Source organism: Miniopterus schreibersii, assembly GCF_964146895.1.
Source record: "Miniopterus schreibersii genome assembly, chromosome: X".
Classification (NCBI taxonomy): domain Eukaryota; kingdom Metazoa; phylum Chordata; class Mammalia; order Chiroptera; family Miniopteridae; genus Miniopterus; species Miniopterus schreibersii.
In genome coordinates this window covers 53,491,943-53,511,174 of record NC_138104.1, presented here as the reverse complement: position 1 = coordinate 53,511,174, position 19,232 = coordinate 53,491,943, and the positions used below count along the sequence as shown (strand labels likewise).

At 37.7% G+C, this 19,232-nt stretch overlaps 1 protein-coding gene across 3 annotated transcripts in view; it reads left to right on the top strand.

The window, feature by feature from the left end:
• The window catches only part of MTMR8 (myotubularin related protein 8), a 158,326-nt gene that overhangs the window by 84,940 nt on the left and 54,154 nt on the right, over positions 1–19,232 (top strand). For all 3 annotated transcript variants that reach the window (XM_081125442.1, XM_081125443.1, XM_081125444.1), the window contains exons 9-10: positions 3,117–3,242; positions 4,299–4,348. In XM_081125442.1, coding sequence (XP_080981568.1) covers positions 3,117–3,242; positions 4,299–4,348 — 176 coding nt within the window. The remainder of the gene's footprint in view (positions 1–3,116; positions 3,243–4,298; positions 4,349–19,232) is intronic.

The window sequence follows — 19,232 nt, the reverse complement described above, 5'->3', positions numbered from 1 at the left end:
ATACTGTTTTCCATAGTGGTTGCACCAGTCTGCATTCCCACCAGCAGTGTATAGGGTTCCCCTTTCTCCACACCCTCGCCAGCACATGTTGTTTATTGATTTGTTGATGGCAGCCATTCTGACAGGTGTGAAGTGATACCTCATTGTGGTTTTAATTTGCATCTCTCTGATGATTAGTGACCTCGAGCATTTTCTCATGTGTCTCTTGGCCATCTGTATGTCCTCTTTGGAGAAGTGTTTATTTAAGTCTTTTGCCCATTTCTTAATTGGGTTGTTTGTCTTCCTCTTGCTGAGTGCTATGCAATTCCTATGAAAATACCAACAGCATATTTCACAGACCTAGAACAAACATTTTGAAAATTTATATGGAACCAAAAAAGACCCCGAATAGCTGCAGCCATCTTGAGAAAAAAGAACAGAGTGGGAGGGATCACATTACCAGACTTCAAACTATATTACAAAGCCACTGTAATCAAAATGACCTGGTATTGGTACAACAACAGGCATATAGATCAATGGAACAGAACAGAGACACCAGAAATAGACCCATGTCGTTATGGTCAGTTAATATTTGACAAAGGAGGCAAGAGTATCCAATGGAGTAAGGACAGCCTCTTCAATAAGTGGTGCTGGGAAAATTGGACAGATACATGCAAAAGAATGAAACTACACCACCAACTTTCACCATACACAAAAATAAACTCAAAATGGATAAAAGACTTAAATGTAAATCATGAAACCATAAAAATGCTGGAAGAAAACATAGGCAGTAAAGTCACAGACATCCCACGTAGTGGACTTTTCACTGATACATCTCCTAGGTCAAGAGAAACAAAGGAAAAAATAAACATATGGGACTACATCAAACTAAAAAGCTTCTGCACAGCAAAAGAAAACAGCCTCAAAATACAAAGGAACCCCACAGTCTGGGAAAACATTTGCCAAGGATGTATCTGATAAGGGGCTAATTTCCAAAGTGTATCCTACATTTTCTTATCCTCTTCTAGCTATTTTCTTCTTTCCTCTTGGTTAGGATTTTCTTGAAAATAGTTGACCTCCCCTATTAGCATTTCCTGACCTCCCTTCATCCTTCAGTTCATTGTGATCCTATTTTCATACCATTACTACTGCTCTTGCTGAGGTCACTAATGACCCCGACCTGTCACATATAAGGGTCATTCTTTAATCTTTGTTCTTATTTTGGCCTCTTTGCTGCATTGGACACTGTTAATCCCTTTCTCTTTGAACCACTTTTGTAATCCTGGCTTTAACCAAACTATTCCTTCATGGTTTTCTTTCTACCTTTCAGGCTACTGTTTCACAGGCTGACTTCTATAAAATTCCCCTTCTTCTACTTTCCCTTTAAAAGTCACTGCTTTCTCAGGTCTTTCCTTTTCTTACTTTGTTCTCTGCCTAGACAGTACCAGCCATGCTCACAGTTTCCACTACCATCTCTAATTATATAATGGTCAAATCTACACTCTGGCCCAGTTTCCAGCCCCCTACTGGACTTTAGACCCACATATCCAATTATCCATTGGATTCTCCATTGGATATCCCTTATCTACTTTAGACTCACTGTGGCCCAAACTGAAATCTTCTTATTGTCTACACCAACTGAAGCTTGTCTCTTCTTCTCTGTTCACTATTCAGACTAATGGTGCTATTATCCACACATTTCAGAATCATCCTTGACCCTTCTCCTTCATCCCATATATTTTCATTCGTAACATCCCCCTTCTCCTTTTTCAGCCCCAGTACTACCTTAGCTCAGGCCTTCTTTGCCTTTCAGAATTTTATTAGCTCTCTAACTGGTCTTCCTAAATTCAAACTCATGTCCACTCAACCTATTCTCCTTACTCCCACCATAGTGAGCAAATCTTATCATGGAACTCCTCTATTTTTAATACCTCAATGGCTCCCTTTTGTCACCAGATGAAATTCACACTTGTCAGTCTGACCATTGCCCTCCTGGGCAAGCCTATCCTCAGTTCCTCACTCCAAGCCTAGCCTCAACCAAGGTGCTTAGAGTTTCTCACCTATGTCATACTTTTGTACCCCCTGCCTGTAGTGTCCTTTCCTCGTTAACCTGACAAAAGCCTACTCATCTGACAAGTCCACTTTAATTGTCTCCTCTTCTTTGGTTATTTTGTGCCTGTTGTACCTGGTATGGACTTTTACTGTTTTAGTTATCATTGGTTTGTAGTTGTTCATGTAAGTGTTTGTCTCCTTTGTATCCCTAATGCACACCATAGTGTTTCTTGTATAATCACTCAGTAATTATTGGCTAGGTGGGTGGATGAATGAGTGAGTAAATAAGTTAGTTTCCTTCTCTTTTCTCACCTGAGGAAATCCTACTCTTTCTTCAAGCTTCCCTGGCTCCTACAAAAGGATATAGTTACTACACATTATAGCAGCAGATATTTTTTCACTGTATTGCGTTTTTTATTTACCTTTGTTTACCCTAGTTTGTGAACTCCTTGAAGGTATAACTGAGTCTCGTCTTTGTGTCTCTAATACTTAGCACATAACTGGCATAGAGAGATACATAAGTAAGTATTAGAATGAATAAGTGAATGCTCATTATCCATCATTGCCAAAATTACCCAGATTGAGTAACTGCCTAGATCTTTACACCATTCTGATTGTACAGAAACTGTCCTAAAACAGGTAAACCTCTCCATCTTAAGTTGGAAGAATTTATGTTAGTAAGACTAAATGTCTAAAAACTAAATTATTGTCAGATCTAGGACTGGAATGCAGAACTCTTCTATGTATGTTTTGGGGCATGAATTTTTCCTCTTGCCTACTCTTCTCTCTGAGAGTTGATCCTTTTCTTCTTTAGAAGTTCGGTGAATTTAGAACTCCCTTATTTTTCTTTTTATCCTGAATCATATGTCAGTTTTGATTTTTTCCCCCCATTAGGTAAGTTTTCTGTCTTTTGTTGCATTCCTTTATTTTTTTTATTCCCATAGAAGATGCCAATATTATTGAAGAAATTAATGTTGCCCAGTAAGACCAGGTTCTTTGTGCTGTAAGGATGGTATTTGGCAAGCCTATTTATTAACCCAACATACTATGTTATTTATGCTACTTTTTGCCTCTTGTCTTCACAGGCAGTGAAGGTAGAAAAGGCCAATGTCTTAGTCCACTGTTCTGATGGTTGGGACCGCACAGCACAAGTCTGCTCTGTGGCCATCATCCTCCTAGATCCATTTTATAGGACTTTTAAAGGTCTCATGGTAAGAGAGCAAATAATTGTTATTTTACTTTGCATAAGTGACAGATAAATAAAAAAGAACTTACAACCAATTTGTTTTCTACAAGAAGGGGTCCCAAATCTACAAAAATAGCTTTGTTTTTCAGTTTGGCTTCTTTCTACTAAATTAGGCATTTACAATCTATATACTTTTTATTGTATATACAACATAGTTTCTTACCTGTCAGAAGGTAAGTTCTATGTAATAGGCTGCTGTAAGGGGTAGGAGAGACTCAAACAGTTTGCAAAGCCGAGAGGATGACTGTTAAATAGGCTGTTAGATGGGTTCATCATCTTCAACATATCAACTGTTTGGATGTCAGACTCTTGATTGTTTCCTGGCTCTGATTCCAAGGCTTTTTAGTTGATTTTTCTAAGAAACAGATTTTTAAGAAATACTTTTCATAAAAGATTGAAAATAGGTTTGTATCAAGATGGTACAAGCCCAAGTACTAACTTTGGAGTCCTGTTTTTTCATAGGTGGAATTTTTTTCCCCATTGCTTTTTTAGAGGAAGTGGAAGGGAGAGAGAGGAAGAGAGAAAGATCAATGTGAGAAAGACACATCGATTGTTTGCCTCCCACTCTCACCCTGACAGAAGCAAAGCCTGCAACCAAGCTATGTGCCCTTGGCGGGAATCAAACCCAGGATCCTTTGGTCCGCAGGCCAGTGCTCTAACCACTGAGCCAAACTGGCTAGGGCCCTAGCTTGAATTTAATATCATGTTTATCAGGATTGCATTTAGTTATGGCTCAAATAGCTTGCCACACATCATGTAAAAGCCAAAAGAAATGTGACACTGGATACAAATCCAGAATAATTTCTCCTGAGAGCATTTGAAATTTGAAAGAAGCCTATAGAGGCCTTTAAAGGAAATACAAGTTACTTAGTTATCATTTGGGAAATTAACTTTATTTATTGTCAGTTCAACCCAAACTTGTACAAAGTACATTTCAGCAAAGTGCTTTGATATTTTTATATGTATGGTTAATTCATTTTATGATTTTCCTAATGCAAACTTTTTTTGTATAAAAATGAAGATCCTGATTGAGAAGGAATGGATATCCATGGGCCACAAGTTCTCCCAAAGGTAAAAAATATCCTCATTTTAAGGGAGGAGGCTAACAAGAGGTCATTAGGGTTAGATTTATCAAAGCAAAATATGTTCTTGTGTATGAAGGAGCAGTATGTTGAACATGGCGTAAATCTCTTTTCATCAAGAAATAAATATTCCAGATACTGTGCTAGGGGCCTAGGGCTACAGAGGTCATTAGAATATTATCTCTGCCTTTAAAGTGTGCAAATAATTATATCAAATTGTTAAATATTTTTGGGAAGAACAAGGTATCACGGGCCACAGAGGACAAAGTGCGTAACTCTGCTTGAAGAAGTCAGGACAGGCATCCAGAAATAGGCAGCATTTGAAGATAAATTTTGAGGAATGAATAGGAGTTTGCTAGACAGAACAGTGGGTTGAGGAGGGCATCCAGGCAGAAGGAATAATATCTAAGAAAATGCACCTTTTAACCTTTGATAAGAACAAAGAAACGTACAGATTTCTATTCTTTAGTAAGGGGCGGTGCAAGGGCTTACATTAGTCTAGTGTCTGCTGTAACGCAGACAGCCTCACTGAGGCTTTAACTATGTTATCAGAACAATCAACAAATATTTACCAAATACTTAGCAATGTTCTATATACTGTATCAGACACTGAGCTGGTTTAGAAGGCACATAAATTTTTTTACCCTTAAGGAAGTTAAAATTCAGGATATATTCTCTTCCATTGGTGTGTATCCACTTAATTTCATTTGATTACTACTCCTAGCCATTTGTTTCCATCCATTCACTTTTCTTTCATCAACAGACCTTGGGCCAGACAGTATATCAGGTTTATTTATTTATTTTTTAAAGGCCTCAGGTGTTTTACAAATGAATGTTGTTAATACACACCTGTGCTTATCTCTTTTTTAAATATATTTTTATTGATTTCAGAGAGAGAAAAGGGAGGGGGGAGAGAGATAGAAAAATCAATGATGAGAGAGTCATTGATTGGCTGCCTCCTGCATGCCCCCTGCTGGGGATCAAGCCCGCAACTCCGGCCTGTGCCCTGACAGGGAATCGAACCTCAATCTCCTGGATCACAGGTCGATGCTCAACCACTGAGCCAGAAGACTATGTTGAATCAGATATGGTCTCTGTCTCTTCTTTTACAGAAAAGAAAATCAATGATGACAGTATAGTTTGATAAGTGCTAAGACAATGGGAAACATACACAAAAGAACCTAACCCATTCTGGGGCAAAGAAGACTTCCTAGAATTAGTGGCATTTTAGAACATTCAAGAATATAAGGTTGAGAATTTGAAAAAGACAGTGGGTGTTTGACAGAATAAGATTCCTAAGGACACAAGAGGGAGTGAAAGCTATACTTCAAATGAAAAGATTAGCTAAAGCTATAACTAAAAACACTTCTTCCATGGAGACTGGATGGAAGGACAGGCAGTGAAGGAACTGTGTGAGTGTTAGAGACAGAAGTTAGATATTTTTACTTGGTGGCCTTGATTATTTTCAGTGACACTGCAGACACCAGTGTGAAATAGGTTAGGGGTTTGAGAAGATAGAGTAAATTTTGCAAGAGCTGTAAGGTTGATGGGAAAAAGTATTAAGGACATACATAAAGATTATGGGGGAACAAGTGAATTCTAGCTAGTATAAAGACTTTATTTCTTATTAATTTTATTGGGATGACACTAGTTAATAGGATTGTTCAGGTCTCAAGTACACATGTCTATGATACGTGATCTGTATATTGCATTGTGTCTACCACCCAAAGTCATATCATCTTCCATCACCAAATATTTGACCCCCTGTATGCCCCCACCACTCTCCCACCCCCTTCCCTCTGATAACCACTACACGGTTGTCTGTGTCTATAAGTTTTGGTTTTATTTCCCACATACAAGTGAAATCATATGGTTCTTAGCTTTTCTGAGTGACTTATTTCACTTAGCATACTATTGTCAAGGTACATCCAAGTTGTGACAAATGGCGGTATTTCATCTTTTCTTATGGTTGAGTAGTATTCCATACTACATTGTCTTTATCTATTTATCTATCAAAGGACACTTTGGTTGCCTCCATGTCTTGGCCACTGTGAATAAAGCTGCAGTGAACATAGGGGTGCATATATCTTTGTGAATAAATGTTTTTGAGTTTTTTGGGTAGATACACAGAAGAGGGATTGCTGGGTTATATGGTAACTATATTCTTAATTTTTTAAGGAACTGTCATACTGTTTTGCATAGTGGCTGTACCAGTTTACATCCCACCAGCAGTGAATGAGGGTTCCTTTTTCTCCACCTCTCCAACACCTGTTATTACCTGTCTTGTTGATAACAGTCATTCTAATAGGTGTGAGGTGGCATCTCATTGTAGTTTTGATTTGCATTTCCCTAATAGCTATTGAAGTTGAGCATTTTTTCATGTATCTGTTGGCAATTTGTATGTCTTTTTGGGGAAGGTGTTTCTTCGGGTCCTCTGCCCATTTTTTAATTGTATTGTATGCTTGTTTGGTGTTGAGTTCTATGAGTTCTTTATATATTTTGGATATTAACCCCTTGTCAGAGTTGTTGTTTGCAAATACCATCTCCCATTTAGTTTGTTGCCTTTTCCTTTTGTTGTCAGTTTCTTTTGCTGTGCAGAAGCGTTTTAGTCTGATATAGTCTCATTTATTTACTTTTGCCTTTATTTCCCTGCCTTTGGAGTCAAATTTATAAAATATCCTCTACGACCAAGGTTCATAAGTTTAGTACCTATGTTTTCTTCTATGTAATTTATTGTTTCAGATCTTATATTTGGGTCTTTGATACATGTTGAATTAAATTTGGTACATGGGGACAAACTGTAATCCAGTTTCATTCTTTTGCATGTGGCTTTCCAATTTTTTAAGTACCATTTATTGAAGAGGCTTTCTTTGCTTCATTGTGTGTTTTTGGTTACTTTGTCAAAAATCATTTGCCCATATTGTATGGTATACGGGAACATGGGCTCCTTCCCAAGCTCCAACTCCCCCTCCCACCCTGTGGGGATATAGTGAAGATTATTTGTAAGAGTACTGTGGGACCGACCTTGGGAACCTGGCCAGCTCCTCTGTCAAGAAACATGGAGGGACCTGGAGAGTATTATGCTGAGTGAAATAAGCCAGTCAGAGAATGACAAGTATCACATGATCTCACTTGTATGTGGAATCTAATGAACAAAATAAACTGATGAACAAAATAGATCCAGAGGCATAGAAGCATGGAACAGACTGACAGATCTCAGAGGGAAGGTGGGAGTGAGTGGGGTGGGTGGAGAGAGATCAACCAAAGAACTTATATACATATATGCATAACCCATGGACACAGACAGTAGTGTTGTGAAGGGGGTCAATTGGATAAAAAAGGGGACATCTGTAATACTTTCAACAATAAAGATAAATTTTATTTATTTTTTATTTTATTTATTTTTACTTTTTATTCTTTGTTAATTTTATTTTTGTTTAAAATATTACAGATGTCCCTTTTTCTCCCCAATGACCCGTTCCACCCTGTCCCATCCCTCCCCCCCCAAGATAAATTTTTAAAAGAGAGAAAGAAACTGCTAAATAGAAACTGCTTCTAGATGTGAGCCTGCACTGTAAACAACTGCAGAGAAACAGCTAGCATTTTGATCTCGCACAGCTTGCTCGCAAGCATGTCCTCACCCTGCATGCCCTGTTTGCTTTGTTTTCTGTACTCTATGTAACTCTATATTGGCAAAGCCTGTGTTGTGGAAAACTTCACTGGCCAGCTGCCAGCAGTGCACGTGTAAGTCCTGATAAACCCATGTCTTTCACAGCCAGTGCTCCAGGTTATTTCTTTGGAATTGGCAAGCAATACGCTGAGGTTTTCTCAAACCTCGGCTCTTTGCCTAACACCGTATACATGTGCCTTTATTTCTTGCCCTCAGTTCTGTTCCATTGATCTGTGTGTCTTCTTTTCTGCCAATACTATGCTGTTTTGATTATCATAGTCCTGTAGTATAATTTGAAGTCAAGTAGTGTGATACCTCCAGCTTAGTATTTTTTCTCAGGATTGCCTTGACTGTTGGGAGTCTTTTGTAGTTCTATACAATTGTGATAATTTTTTTTTCTATTTCTTTAAAAAATGGCATTGGTATTTTCATGGTGATTGCATTAAGTCTGTATATTCCTTTGGGTACTATGGCCATTTCAACTATGTGGATTCTTCCAAACCATGAAAACAGACTGTTTTTCAATTTCATTGCATCTTTTTCAATCTCTTTTGATACTGATTTTATATCCTCCAACTGTACTGTATTTGTTTATTGTTTCTAATAGTTTTTGGTAGAGTCTTTAGGGTTTTCTGTATATAGAATCATGTCATCTGCAAAAAGTGACACTTTTACTTCTTCCTTCCCAATTTGGATACCTTTTGTTTCTTTCTTTTGCCTGGTTGCTCTGGCTAGGACTTCCAGAACTATGTTGAATAAGAATGGTGAGAGTGGGCATCTCTGTCTTTTCTCTGATTTTAAGAGGAAAAGCTTTCAGTTTTTCACCATTGAATATGATATTGGCTGAAGGTTTGTCATATATGGCTCTTATTATGTTGAGGTACATTTCTTCTGTACCTATTTTATTGTTTTCATCATAAATGGATGTTGTATCTTATCAAATGATTTTTCTGCATCTATTGATACGATCATATGATTTTTATCCTCTATTTTGTTAATGTGGTTTATTACATTGATCAGTTTTTATATGTTGAATCATCTTTGTGCCCCTGGAATGAACTCCACTTGATCGTGATGTATTATTTGTTTTGATGTACTGCTGTATTTGATTTGCTAGTATTTTGTTTAGGATTTTTGCATCTGTATTCATCAGACGTATTGGTCTGTAGTTTTCTTCTTTTATGTTATCCTTACCAGATTTTGGTATCAGGGTTATGTTAACCCTACAAAATATATTAGGAAGTATTGCCTCTTCTTCAATTTTTTGGAAGAGTTTTCGAAGGATAGGTATCAAATCTTCTTTGGATGTTTGGTAGAATTCCCTGGTGAAGCCATCTGGTCTTAGACTTTTATTTTGGGGGAAGCTTTTGATAACTGTTTCAATTTCCTCACTATTGATTGGTCTACTTAGATTTTCCAGTTCTTCATGATTTAGTCTAGGAAGGTTATACATTTCTATGAAATTATCCATTTCTTCTAGGTTAGTGAATTTGGTAGCATGTAGTCTTTTATAATATTTTAGTATGATCTTTTGTATATCTGTGATGTCAGTGGTAACTTCTCCTTTTTCATTTCTGATTATGTTTATATGAGTCTTTTCTCTTTTTTTCTTAGTGAGTCTAACCAGAGATTAGTCAATTTTATTAATCTTTTTAAAGAACCAGCTCTTTGTTGGATTAATCTTTTGTATAGTCTTTTTGTTTTCTATTTCATTCAATTCTGCTCTAAATTTTATGATTTCCTTTCTTCTGCTGACTTTGGGTTGCTTTTGTTCTTTTTCTAGTTCTTTAAGATGTGATGTTAGGTTGTTTACTTGGGATTTCTCTTGTTTGAGATAGGCTTGTAATGATATAAACTTCCCTCTTATTACTGCTTTTGCTGTATCCCAGAAGTTTTGATGTGTTGTATTGTCATTCTCATTTGCCTCTATATATGTCTTTTCACCTCACCTTTTATTTCTTCTTTGACTCAGTCATTTTTTAGTAGTATGTTTTTTAATCTCTATGTATTTGTGGGTTTCTTTACTTCCTTTTTGAAGTTGTTTTCTAATTTCAATGCATTGTGGTCAGAGAATATGCTTCATTAAATTTCAATTTTCTTGAATTTGTTGAGTCTAGTTTTGTGATCCAAAATATGGCCTATCCTTGAAAACGTTCTGTGTGAAGTGGAAAAGAATGTATGATCTGATGTTCTGGTATGAAAGGCTCTGTGAGTGTAAATTATGTACATTTGGTCTAGTGTGTCATTTAAAGATGATATTTCTTTATTGATTTTCTGTTTGGATGATCTATCTAGAGCTGTCAATGGAGTATTAAGGTCCCAACTATGATTGTGTTGACAGTTTCTCCCTTTAGTTCTGTGAGTAGTTGCTTTATATATTTTGGTGCTCCCTGATTGGGTGCATGTATGTTAAGAAGTGTTACACCTTCTTGATGCAGTGTTCTTTTTATCATTATAAAATGTCCATTTTTGTCTCTTGTTACCTTTGTTTTCTTGAAATCTATTTTGTCAGATATAAGTATGGATACATCTGATTTTCTGTGGATATTATTAGCTTGGAGAATGATTTTTCACCCTTTCAGTTTGAATCTAACTTTTTCTTTGCAGTTTAAATGTGCTCCTGAAGGCAGCTCATGGTTGAGTTTTATTGTTTGATCGGATCTACTATTGTGTACCTTTTTGTAATTTCATTCCATTTATATTTAGGGTAATTATTGATATGTGAGGATTTCCTATAGGCATTTTATCTTTTGTTTTCTAATAGATCTATGCCTCTATTGGTTCTTTTTGTTTGTGTTTCTATCTATTGTTTTTGTTTGGTGGTATTCCATACTTCTTTCCTCTGTTTCCTCTTGTTTTGAAGCTATCTGTCTCATTTTTTGTTGTTTTGTGTGTGTGTGTGTGTGTGTGTGTGCGGTTAACATTAGGTTTATGAAAAAGAAAGTTTCATATATACAGTATCATTTTTCTTCTGTACACATATGATATCCTTTGCAAATTCAGACCTTTAGCCCTTCTCCTTTTGTGGTTTTGTTGTCACAAATTATCCCTGTTTTTGCTGTAAAGTTGTTGGTGCTCTTACTCATAGTTTTGTGACCTTTCTTGGTCTTTATTTCAGGTAGAATAACCCCCTTGACTATATCCTGCAGTGGAGGTCTTTTGGCGATAAATTCCCAGTTTCTGTGTATCTGGAAAAGTCTTTATTTTTCCTTCATATTTAAAGCATAACTTTGTTGGATATATTATTCTTGGCAGGCAATTTCTTGCTTTCAGTAGTCTGAATATTTGGTTCCACTCTCTTCTGACTTGTGCGGTTTCTGCAGAGAAGTCCGGTAATAATCTAATGGGCTTTTTTAAATAGGGTACTTTCTTCTTTTCCCTGGCTGCCTTGAGAATTCTTTCTTTGTCATTAATTTTTATTTTATTATTATTTTTTATTGTTCAAAATATTATAGATGTCCCCTTTTCTCCCCATTGACCCCTTCCACCCAGAACCCACCCCCCTTGCCAGTCCCTCACTACATTATTGTCAGTGTCCTTGGTTAATCTCTCTCCACCGACTCCCACCTTCCCTCTGAGATTCGTCAGTGTGATCCCTGCTTCCATGTCACTGAACCTATTTTTTTCATCCATTTATTAAGGTCTTTAGATTCCACATATAAGTGAGATCATGTAAAATTTTCCTTTCTCTGCCCTGCTTATGTTGCTTAGCATAATATTCTCCAGGTCCATCCATGCTGTCTCAAAGGGTAGGAGATCCTAATTCTTTACAGCTGCACAGTATTCCATGGTGTAAATGTCCCACAGCTTTTTTATCCATTCATCTACTGATGGGCACTTGGGCTGTTTCCAGATCTTAGCTATTGTAAATTCCACTGTTATGAACATGGGGGTGCATATATTCTTTCTGAATAGGGTTTCAGGATTCTTAGATTATATTCCTAGAAGTAGGATCATTGGATCAAAGGGCAGTTCCATTATTAATTTTTTGAGGAACCTCCATACTGTTTTCCATAGTGGCTGCATCAGTCTGCATTCTCACCAGCAGTGTACCGGAGTTCCCCTTTCTTCACATCCTCCCCAGCATGTGTCATTTGTGGATTTGTTGATGGTAGCCCTTCTGGCAGGTATGAAGTGATAACTCATTGTGGTTTTAATTTGCATCTCTCTGATGATTAGTGACTTTGAGCATTTTTTCATATGTCTCCTGGCCATCTGTATGTCCTTTTTAGAGAAGTGTCTATTCAGGTCCTTCACCCATTTCTTAATTGGGTTGGTTCTCTTCCTCTTGCTGAGTTGTTTGAGTTCTTTGTACACTTTGGAAATTAGTCTTTTATCAGATCAGATACATCCTGGGCAGATATGTTCTCCCATACTGTGGGGGTCCTTTATGTTTTGAGGATGATTTCTTTGGCTGTGCAGAAGCTTTTTAGTTTGATATAGTCTCATTTGTTTATTTTTTCTTTTGTTTCTCTTGCCCTAGGAGATGTAGCAGTGAAAATTCCACTATGTGAGATGACTGTAACTTGCCTGCCTGTGTTTTCTTCCAGGATTTTTATGGTTTTACAACTTACATTTAAGTCTTTTATCCATTTTGAATTTATTTTTGTGTATGGAGTAATTTCGTGATCTAGATTCATTTTTTTGCATGTACCTGTCCAATTTTCCCAGCACCATTTATTGAACAGACTATCTTTACTCCATTGTATGCTCTTGCTTCCTTTCTCAAATATTAACTGACCATAATGGTGTGGGTCTATTTCTGGGGTCTCTGTTCTGTTCCATTGATCTGTATGTCTGTTGTTGTACCAATACCAGGCTGTTTTCATTGAAATGCTTTTGTAGTACAGTTTGATATCCGGTAAAGTGATCCCTCCCACTCTGTTCTTCTTTCTCAAGATGGCTGTGGCTATTCAGGGTCTGTTTTGGTTCCATATAAATTTTGGAATTATTTGTTCTAGGTCTGTGAAATATGCTGTTGGTATTTTAGTAGGAATTGAATTGAATCTATAAATTGTTTTTGGTAGTATTGACATTTTAGCAATATTAATTTCTCCATCCATGAACATGGTATATTCTTCTACTTGTTTATATCTTCCTCTATTCTTTTTTCAGTGTCCTGTAGTTTTCCGAGTACAGGTCTTTTACATCCTCGGTTAGGCTTATCCCTATGTATTTTATTTTTTTAGTTGCAATGGTAAATGATATTGTTTTTTAAGTTTCTCTTTCTGAGAGTTCATGGTTGGTGTATAAAAATGCCATTGATTTCTATATGTTAATTTTGTATCCAGCTACCTTGCTGAATTCATTTATTCAATCTAGTAGTACTTTGGCAGAGTCTCTAGATTTTCTATGTACAATATCATTTCATCTTCAATTAATGACAGTTTTACTTCCTCCTTTCCAATTTGAATACCTTTTATGTTTTCTTCCTGTCTAATGGCTGTGATGAGGACTTCCAGTACTATGCTGAATAAGAGTGGTGAAAGCGGACATCCCTGTCTTGTTCCTGTTTTTAAGGGAAATGTTTTAGTTTTTCACCATTGAGTATGATGTTGGCTATAGGTTTGTCGTATATGGCCTTTTTATGTTGAGATATGTTCCCTCTATTCCCACTTTCCTGAGAGCTTTTATCAAAAATGGGTTCTGGATTTTGTTGAATGCTTTTTCTGCATCTATTGATACGACCCTATGATTTTTGTCCTTCACGTTGTTAATGTGATGTATCACATTTATTGATTTGAGAATATTATAACAACCTTGCCACCCCAGAATAAATTCCATTTGGTCGTGGTGTTTGATCTTTTTAATGTGTTGCTGGATCTTGTTTGCTAGTATTTTATAGAGGATTTTAGCATCTATGTTCATCAGGGATACTGGTCTGTAATTTTCTATCTTTGCAGTGTCTTTAACTGGTTTTGGGATTAGGATGATGCTGGCCTCATAAAAAGAGGTTAGGATATTTCCCTCTGCTTTAATTTCTGGAATAGTTTGACGCCAATAGGTGTTAATCCTTCTTTGAATGTTTGCTAAAACTTGCTTGTAAATCCATCTGGTGCAGGACTTTTGTTTACTGGGAGTTTTTTGATTACTGCTACAATCTCATTAGTTTTTATTGGCCTATTCAGGTTTTCTGCCTCTTTCTAATTCAGCTTTGGAAGACTGTATGCTTCTAAGAATTTGTCCATTTCACCCATGTTGTGCAGTTTGTTGTCATATAGTTGCTCATAGTATTTTCTTACAATCCTTTGTATTTCTGTTGGGCCAGTTGTTATATTGCCTCTTTCATTTCTGATTTTATTTATTTGAGTCCACTCTCTTTATTTCTTGGTGAATCTGTCTAAAGATTCATCAATCTTATTTATCTTTTCAAAGAAGCAGCTCTTGGTTTCATTGATGTTTTGTATTGTTTTTTTAGTCTCTAAGTCATTAATTTCTTTTCTGATCTTTCCTTCCTCTACTTCCTCGGCGCTTTTCTTGCTGTTCTCGTTCTAGTTCTTTTAGTTGTTGTATTAGATGGTTTAGTACAGCTTTATCTTGTTTCTTGATGTATGCCTGTACTGCTGTGTACTTTCCTCTCAGTAGTTCTTTTGCTGTGTCCCATAGATTTTCGGTTGTTGTCTATTCATTTTTGGTTTTTTTCCAGGAGGTGTTTGATTTCTCCTTTATCTCAGTTGTAACCCATTCATTGTTTAATAACATGCTATTTTGTCTCCATGTGTTTGAATATTTTTGAGGTTTGAGGTTTTTTATAGTGATTGATTTCTAGTTTCATGGCATTGTGATCCAAACAGATGCTTGATATGATTTCATTGTTCTTCAACTTGTAGATACTTGCTTTGTGCCCTAACATGTGGTCTGTTTTTGAGAATGTTCTTTGTGTACTTGAGAAGAATGTGTATTCTGCTGCTTTGGGATGAAATGTTCTGTAAATGTCAATTAAATCCATTAGATCTAGTCTGTCATTTAAGGTCTCTGTTTCCCTTTGATTTTTTTGTCTTGATGATCTGTTCAATGCTGACAGTGGGGTGTTAAAGTTCTCCACTATGATTGTGTTGTGGTTAATCTCCCCCTTAAAGTCCACCAAGAAATTTTTTATATATTTAGGCGTTCCTATATTGGGTGCATATATATTTATAAGGGTTATTTCCTCCTGTATTATTGATCCCTTTACTATTATGTTGTGACCTTCTTTGTGTCTTCTTATGATCTTTGTTTTGAAGTCTGTTTTGTCAGAAATAAGTATTGCTATTCCAACTTTTTTTTTGTTTCCATTTTCATGTAATATTTTTTTCATCCATTCGCTTTCAGCCTGTGTGAATCTCTTGCTCTCAGGTGGGTCACTTGTAGACAAGATTTGTATGGGTCCTGTGTTATTATCCATTCAGCTACCCTCTGTCTTTTGTTTGAAGCATTTATTCCATTTATGTTTAAGGTTACTATTTATATATACCTATTTAATTCCATTTTCCCCCTTTTTGCTGATGTTCTTTCTTTTTCTTAAAGCAGTCCTTTTATCATTTCTTGCAATGCTAGTTTGGTGGTACTGAACTCTTATAGCCTTCTTTTGTCTGCGAAGCTCTTTATTTCACCTTCAATGTTAAATAATATCCTTGCTGGATAAAGTAGTCATGGTTTCAGCTTCTTGCTTTTCATTACTTTGAGAACTTCATGCCACTCCCTTCTGGCCTGAAGTGTTCCTGTTGAGAAACGTGCTGTCAGTTTTTGAGTATCTCCTTATAGGTCACTGCTTGTCTCTCTCTTGCAGCCATTAATATTCTCTCTTTGTCCTTAACATTTGCCATTTAATTATAATGCATCTTGGAATGGATCTCTTTGGGGTCCTCTTGTTTGGAACCCTCTGTGCTTCCAGAACTTGTGTGGCTTTCTCCTTCACCATCATAGGGAAGTTTTCTGTCATTATTTCCTCCAACAAGTTCTCTAATCCTTGCTCACTTTTCTCCCCCTCTGATAATCCTATGATGCAATTGTTGTTCGGGTACACATTGTCCCAAAGTTCCCTTAGACTTTCCTCATGCTTATTAAATGTTTTTTTCTTTTTGCTGCTCTGAGTGTTTTTTTCTACCTTGTCGTCTAAGTCACTTATTTTATCCTCTGCTTCATTGAGTCTGCTTTTAATTCCTGCCTTCATGTTTTTAATATCAGGTACAGTAGTCTTCATTTCTACTTGGTTCTTATTTTTAATATCTAGCTTTTTTTTCTTGTTTTCACTAAGCTCCTTGACCTTTCCATTAAGTGTCTTATTGTTCTTATTAATTTCCTTGAGCATCTTTATAACCATTACCCTGAACTCTATATCTGATAACTTGCTTAACTCCATCTCATCAAGGATATTTTTGTGGTGATTTTTGTTTTTCTTTAGTTTGGTAGTTATTTCTTTGTCTCCTCTTTTTAGTGACTCTTAGTGTTTGTGTCTGTATAATAGATATATTTGCTGTCTCCCAGTCTTGTGGGGTGTGATTTTGAAATTTTTGTCCAATGAAGCTCAGAGGTATGTTTTCCTTATACTTCTGAGCTCTTTTCTCTAGACTTGTCCTTTTTGTGGGTGTCCCTTTTGTGGGTTCTTTGGGCTTTCCTGTTGTGATCGGTTCTAGATTGTTGTTGACCTGTTCTTGGGATGATTCTCCTCTGAGGTTGGCTAACTGTGTTTCTCAGCTCCAACCACGTCATGTGAGCTGTTGTGCAGGTGCTGGTAAGGCAAAACAAAACACAAACAAACTACCAGAAAACAAGCAGTATCTTACAAAATGTCCTGATAATCACAATGAAAACATCCCAAGTGCAAGTAGAATTGGGAGAGCTAAGCGAGAACACAAATGCTAAAGCAAAAAACAAGCAAAAAAAACGCAACAAACAAACAAGGAAACAAAAACAAAAAGAGAGAGAATGAGAAAGAGCAAAGGATATTATTGCTAATAGTAAAGAGAAATAAAAAATAGTAACAATAAAATATAATGAAAAGTAAAAAATAGAGTAGCTACTGGGATGTAAAAGGGGCATAGAAAAGATTCTGAAAGAAGGACGATCAAAAAATTATGGGTAGATCGTAGGACTAGGAAAATAGTTGAAAAATAAAAAAATAAAAATAAAGTGAGAAAGAGAAGCAAACAAACAAACAAGAGAGGAAGACAGAGACTAAAAAGGGAGAAAAAGAAAAGATAGAACGAGAAAAAAAGAAAAGAAAAAGTAATGCCATTGGAACAGGGAAGAGAGAGAGATAAGGCAAGGCAGGGAAGGAATCCAATAAGACATGTGGGGGAAACATTAGAGAAAAGCAGTAAACTTGTTGGTTATAATGATAATATCCCAGCAATTAAGCAGAGAATATCATGATAATCTTGATAATAGGACAGCAAAACAAAGCAAAAACAAGCAAACAAAAATACAGCATAGCAAAGCAAATTTCAAAAAATTAATTTAAAAATTTAAAAGAATTAAAAAATTTGAAAAGTTTTTCTCTTTTTTCGAAAAACAACAAAGTCAATCAGATGAGGTTTGTCTGGACAACTTACGTTGTCTGAGGCTCACTGTTTTGTATACATATTTTGGTTCTGGGAGGTACTGTGTATCAGCCAATGTTAGGAGCTGTTTAGGTTTGGCTCTGATGTCCTTATGTAGTTGGCTAGTCTGATGCTCTCTGTGGGCCACCTCCACTTGTCAGCTATTTTGCCTCCCCTTGTGGTTGCCTGAACTTACTCCAGAGTCTTCTGAAGAGACTGTTTAGGTACAGAGAAGCTACTGTAGCTCTGGCTATTGCTCCCCTTACTTAGAGGTTTCACTGTCAGGCACTCATTGTGGAGAAGTTACTCTCTGCTTCAAAGTCAACTCCTCAGTGTCTACGCTATCCTCCAATTCTAGTTCCCCATACAATGGCCTGCTGCAGTTTCAGATTGACTTCAGCCTGTTGCCTTTTCTGTATTGGCAGTTTCAGTGTCCTGGGCTCAGTGGATTTGATTAAAAGAGACTCCTGTGAGCACTTTGCCTGCCCAGCCCCTAGAAGGGGTTTTAAGCTTTTCTTCTAGTTCCCAAACAATAATCCCGGAGAGTCCTATATTGTCCTTCTGTGAGCTGTTCTCCCTTCCCCCTCAGGATTGTGCCCTGCAGGGGATATCTGGGGTTTCAGTGAGCTAAACCAACCCCTTTCCTGTTGTGAATGGTGCTCCTAGTCTGCAGGAGAGGTAAGCGTGCACCATCCCTTCTTTCCTGCATCTGTTTGCTGATCTTACGGGGTCCTTATTTCAAACTCTCCACTATGTAGACCAAACCCCAGCTTTCACTGATCTGTCTCCCCAGTGCAAGCCAGGAAAGTGGACACCACAGTAATAAAAAACTCAAAAAGGCACAAAGCAACACAGGCACAGAATGTACCCTGCAAGGCCCCGTCATCCCCGCTGCTTGGTACCAAGCAGGAATGGTCACAAAGTCAGTCCCACACCACTCCCCTGCACAGCTGATCTCAGTAAAACTGAGGCAGCTCCTTGCATGTTATCCAGGCTCCCCTCACTGTGGGTCAGAAATCCCAGATTCGCAGCACAGGCTGCTCCAGCAGCTGAAGACCCGATCCACCCCACTGGTTGCTCCAGTCTCTCTCTGGTGGCTGGAATCCCCATCCCCATCCACCCCACTGGCAGCTCTGGCAGCTGGAGACTCAATCCATCCCATCGGCATCTCCGGTCTGTCTCTTGCAGTGAGAGGGCTCTTTTCCCCTTCCCTGTGCCACACAGTTCAAATGCTTTATGGGGTTCTGCACAATGCCTTACAGCAAAGCAGAGGGTCCCTGTAGGTGGCTGCTTAGTGAAGCCTTCTTGCCCCTTTGTATTGGGAAGCCACACACTGTGGGACAGCCTTTCCCATGGTCAGTATGAGGGGTGAAAGCGTCCTGTCCTGTCTTCCACCATTAGGCACAATGTTTCACTGGAAAGGCCTGGTCCCCACCTCGCAAGCACAGTGTTCTCCTGGCTCCCTCTGCCTGCCCTGTATGGGCTCTACCTCCCTTCTCCTCTACTCTGGGTTTGAGATCCCAACTTTTGGATGCCAGTCCACACTCCCAAGGGGAGGGAGCTTTGCAGCCTCTAACCCTCGGGCCACGGAGCCCAGCACTGGCTTCAGGGGGACTCCCCCTTTCTACAGACCCCCCTCACCAGACTCTATGATGTTTCTTCAGTACTCCTTACTCAAAATA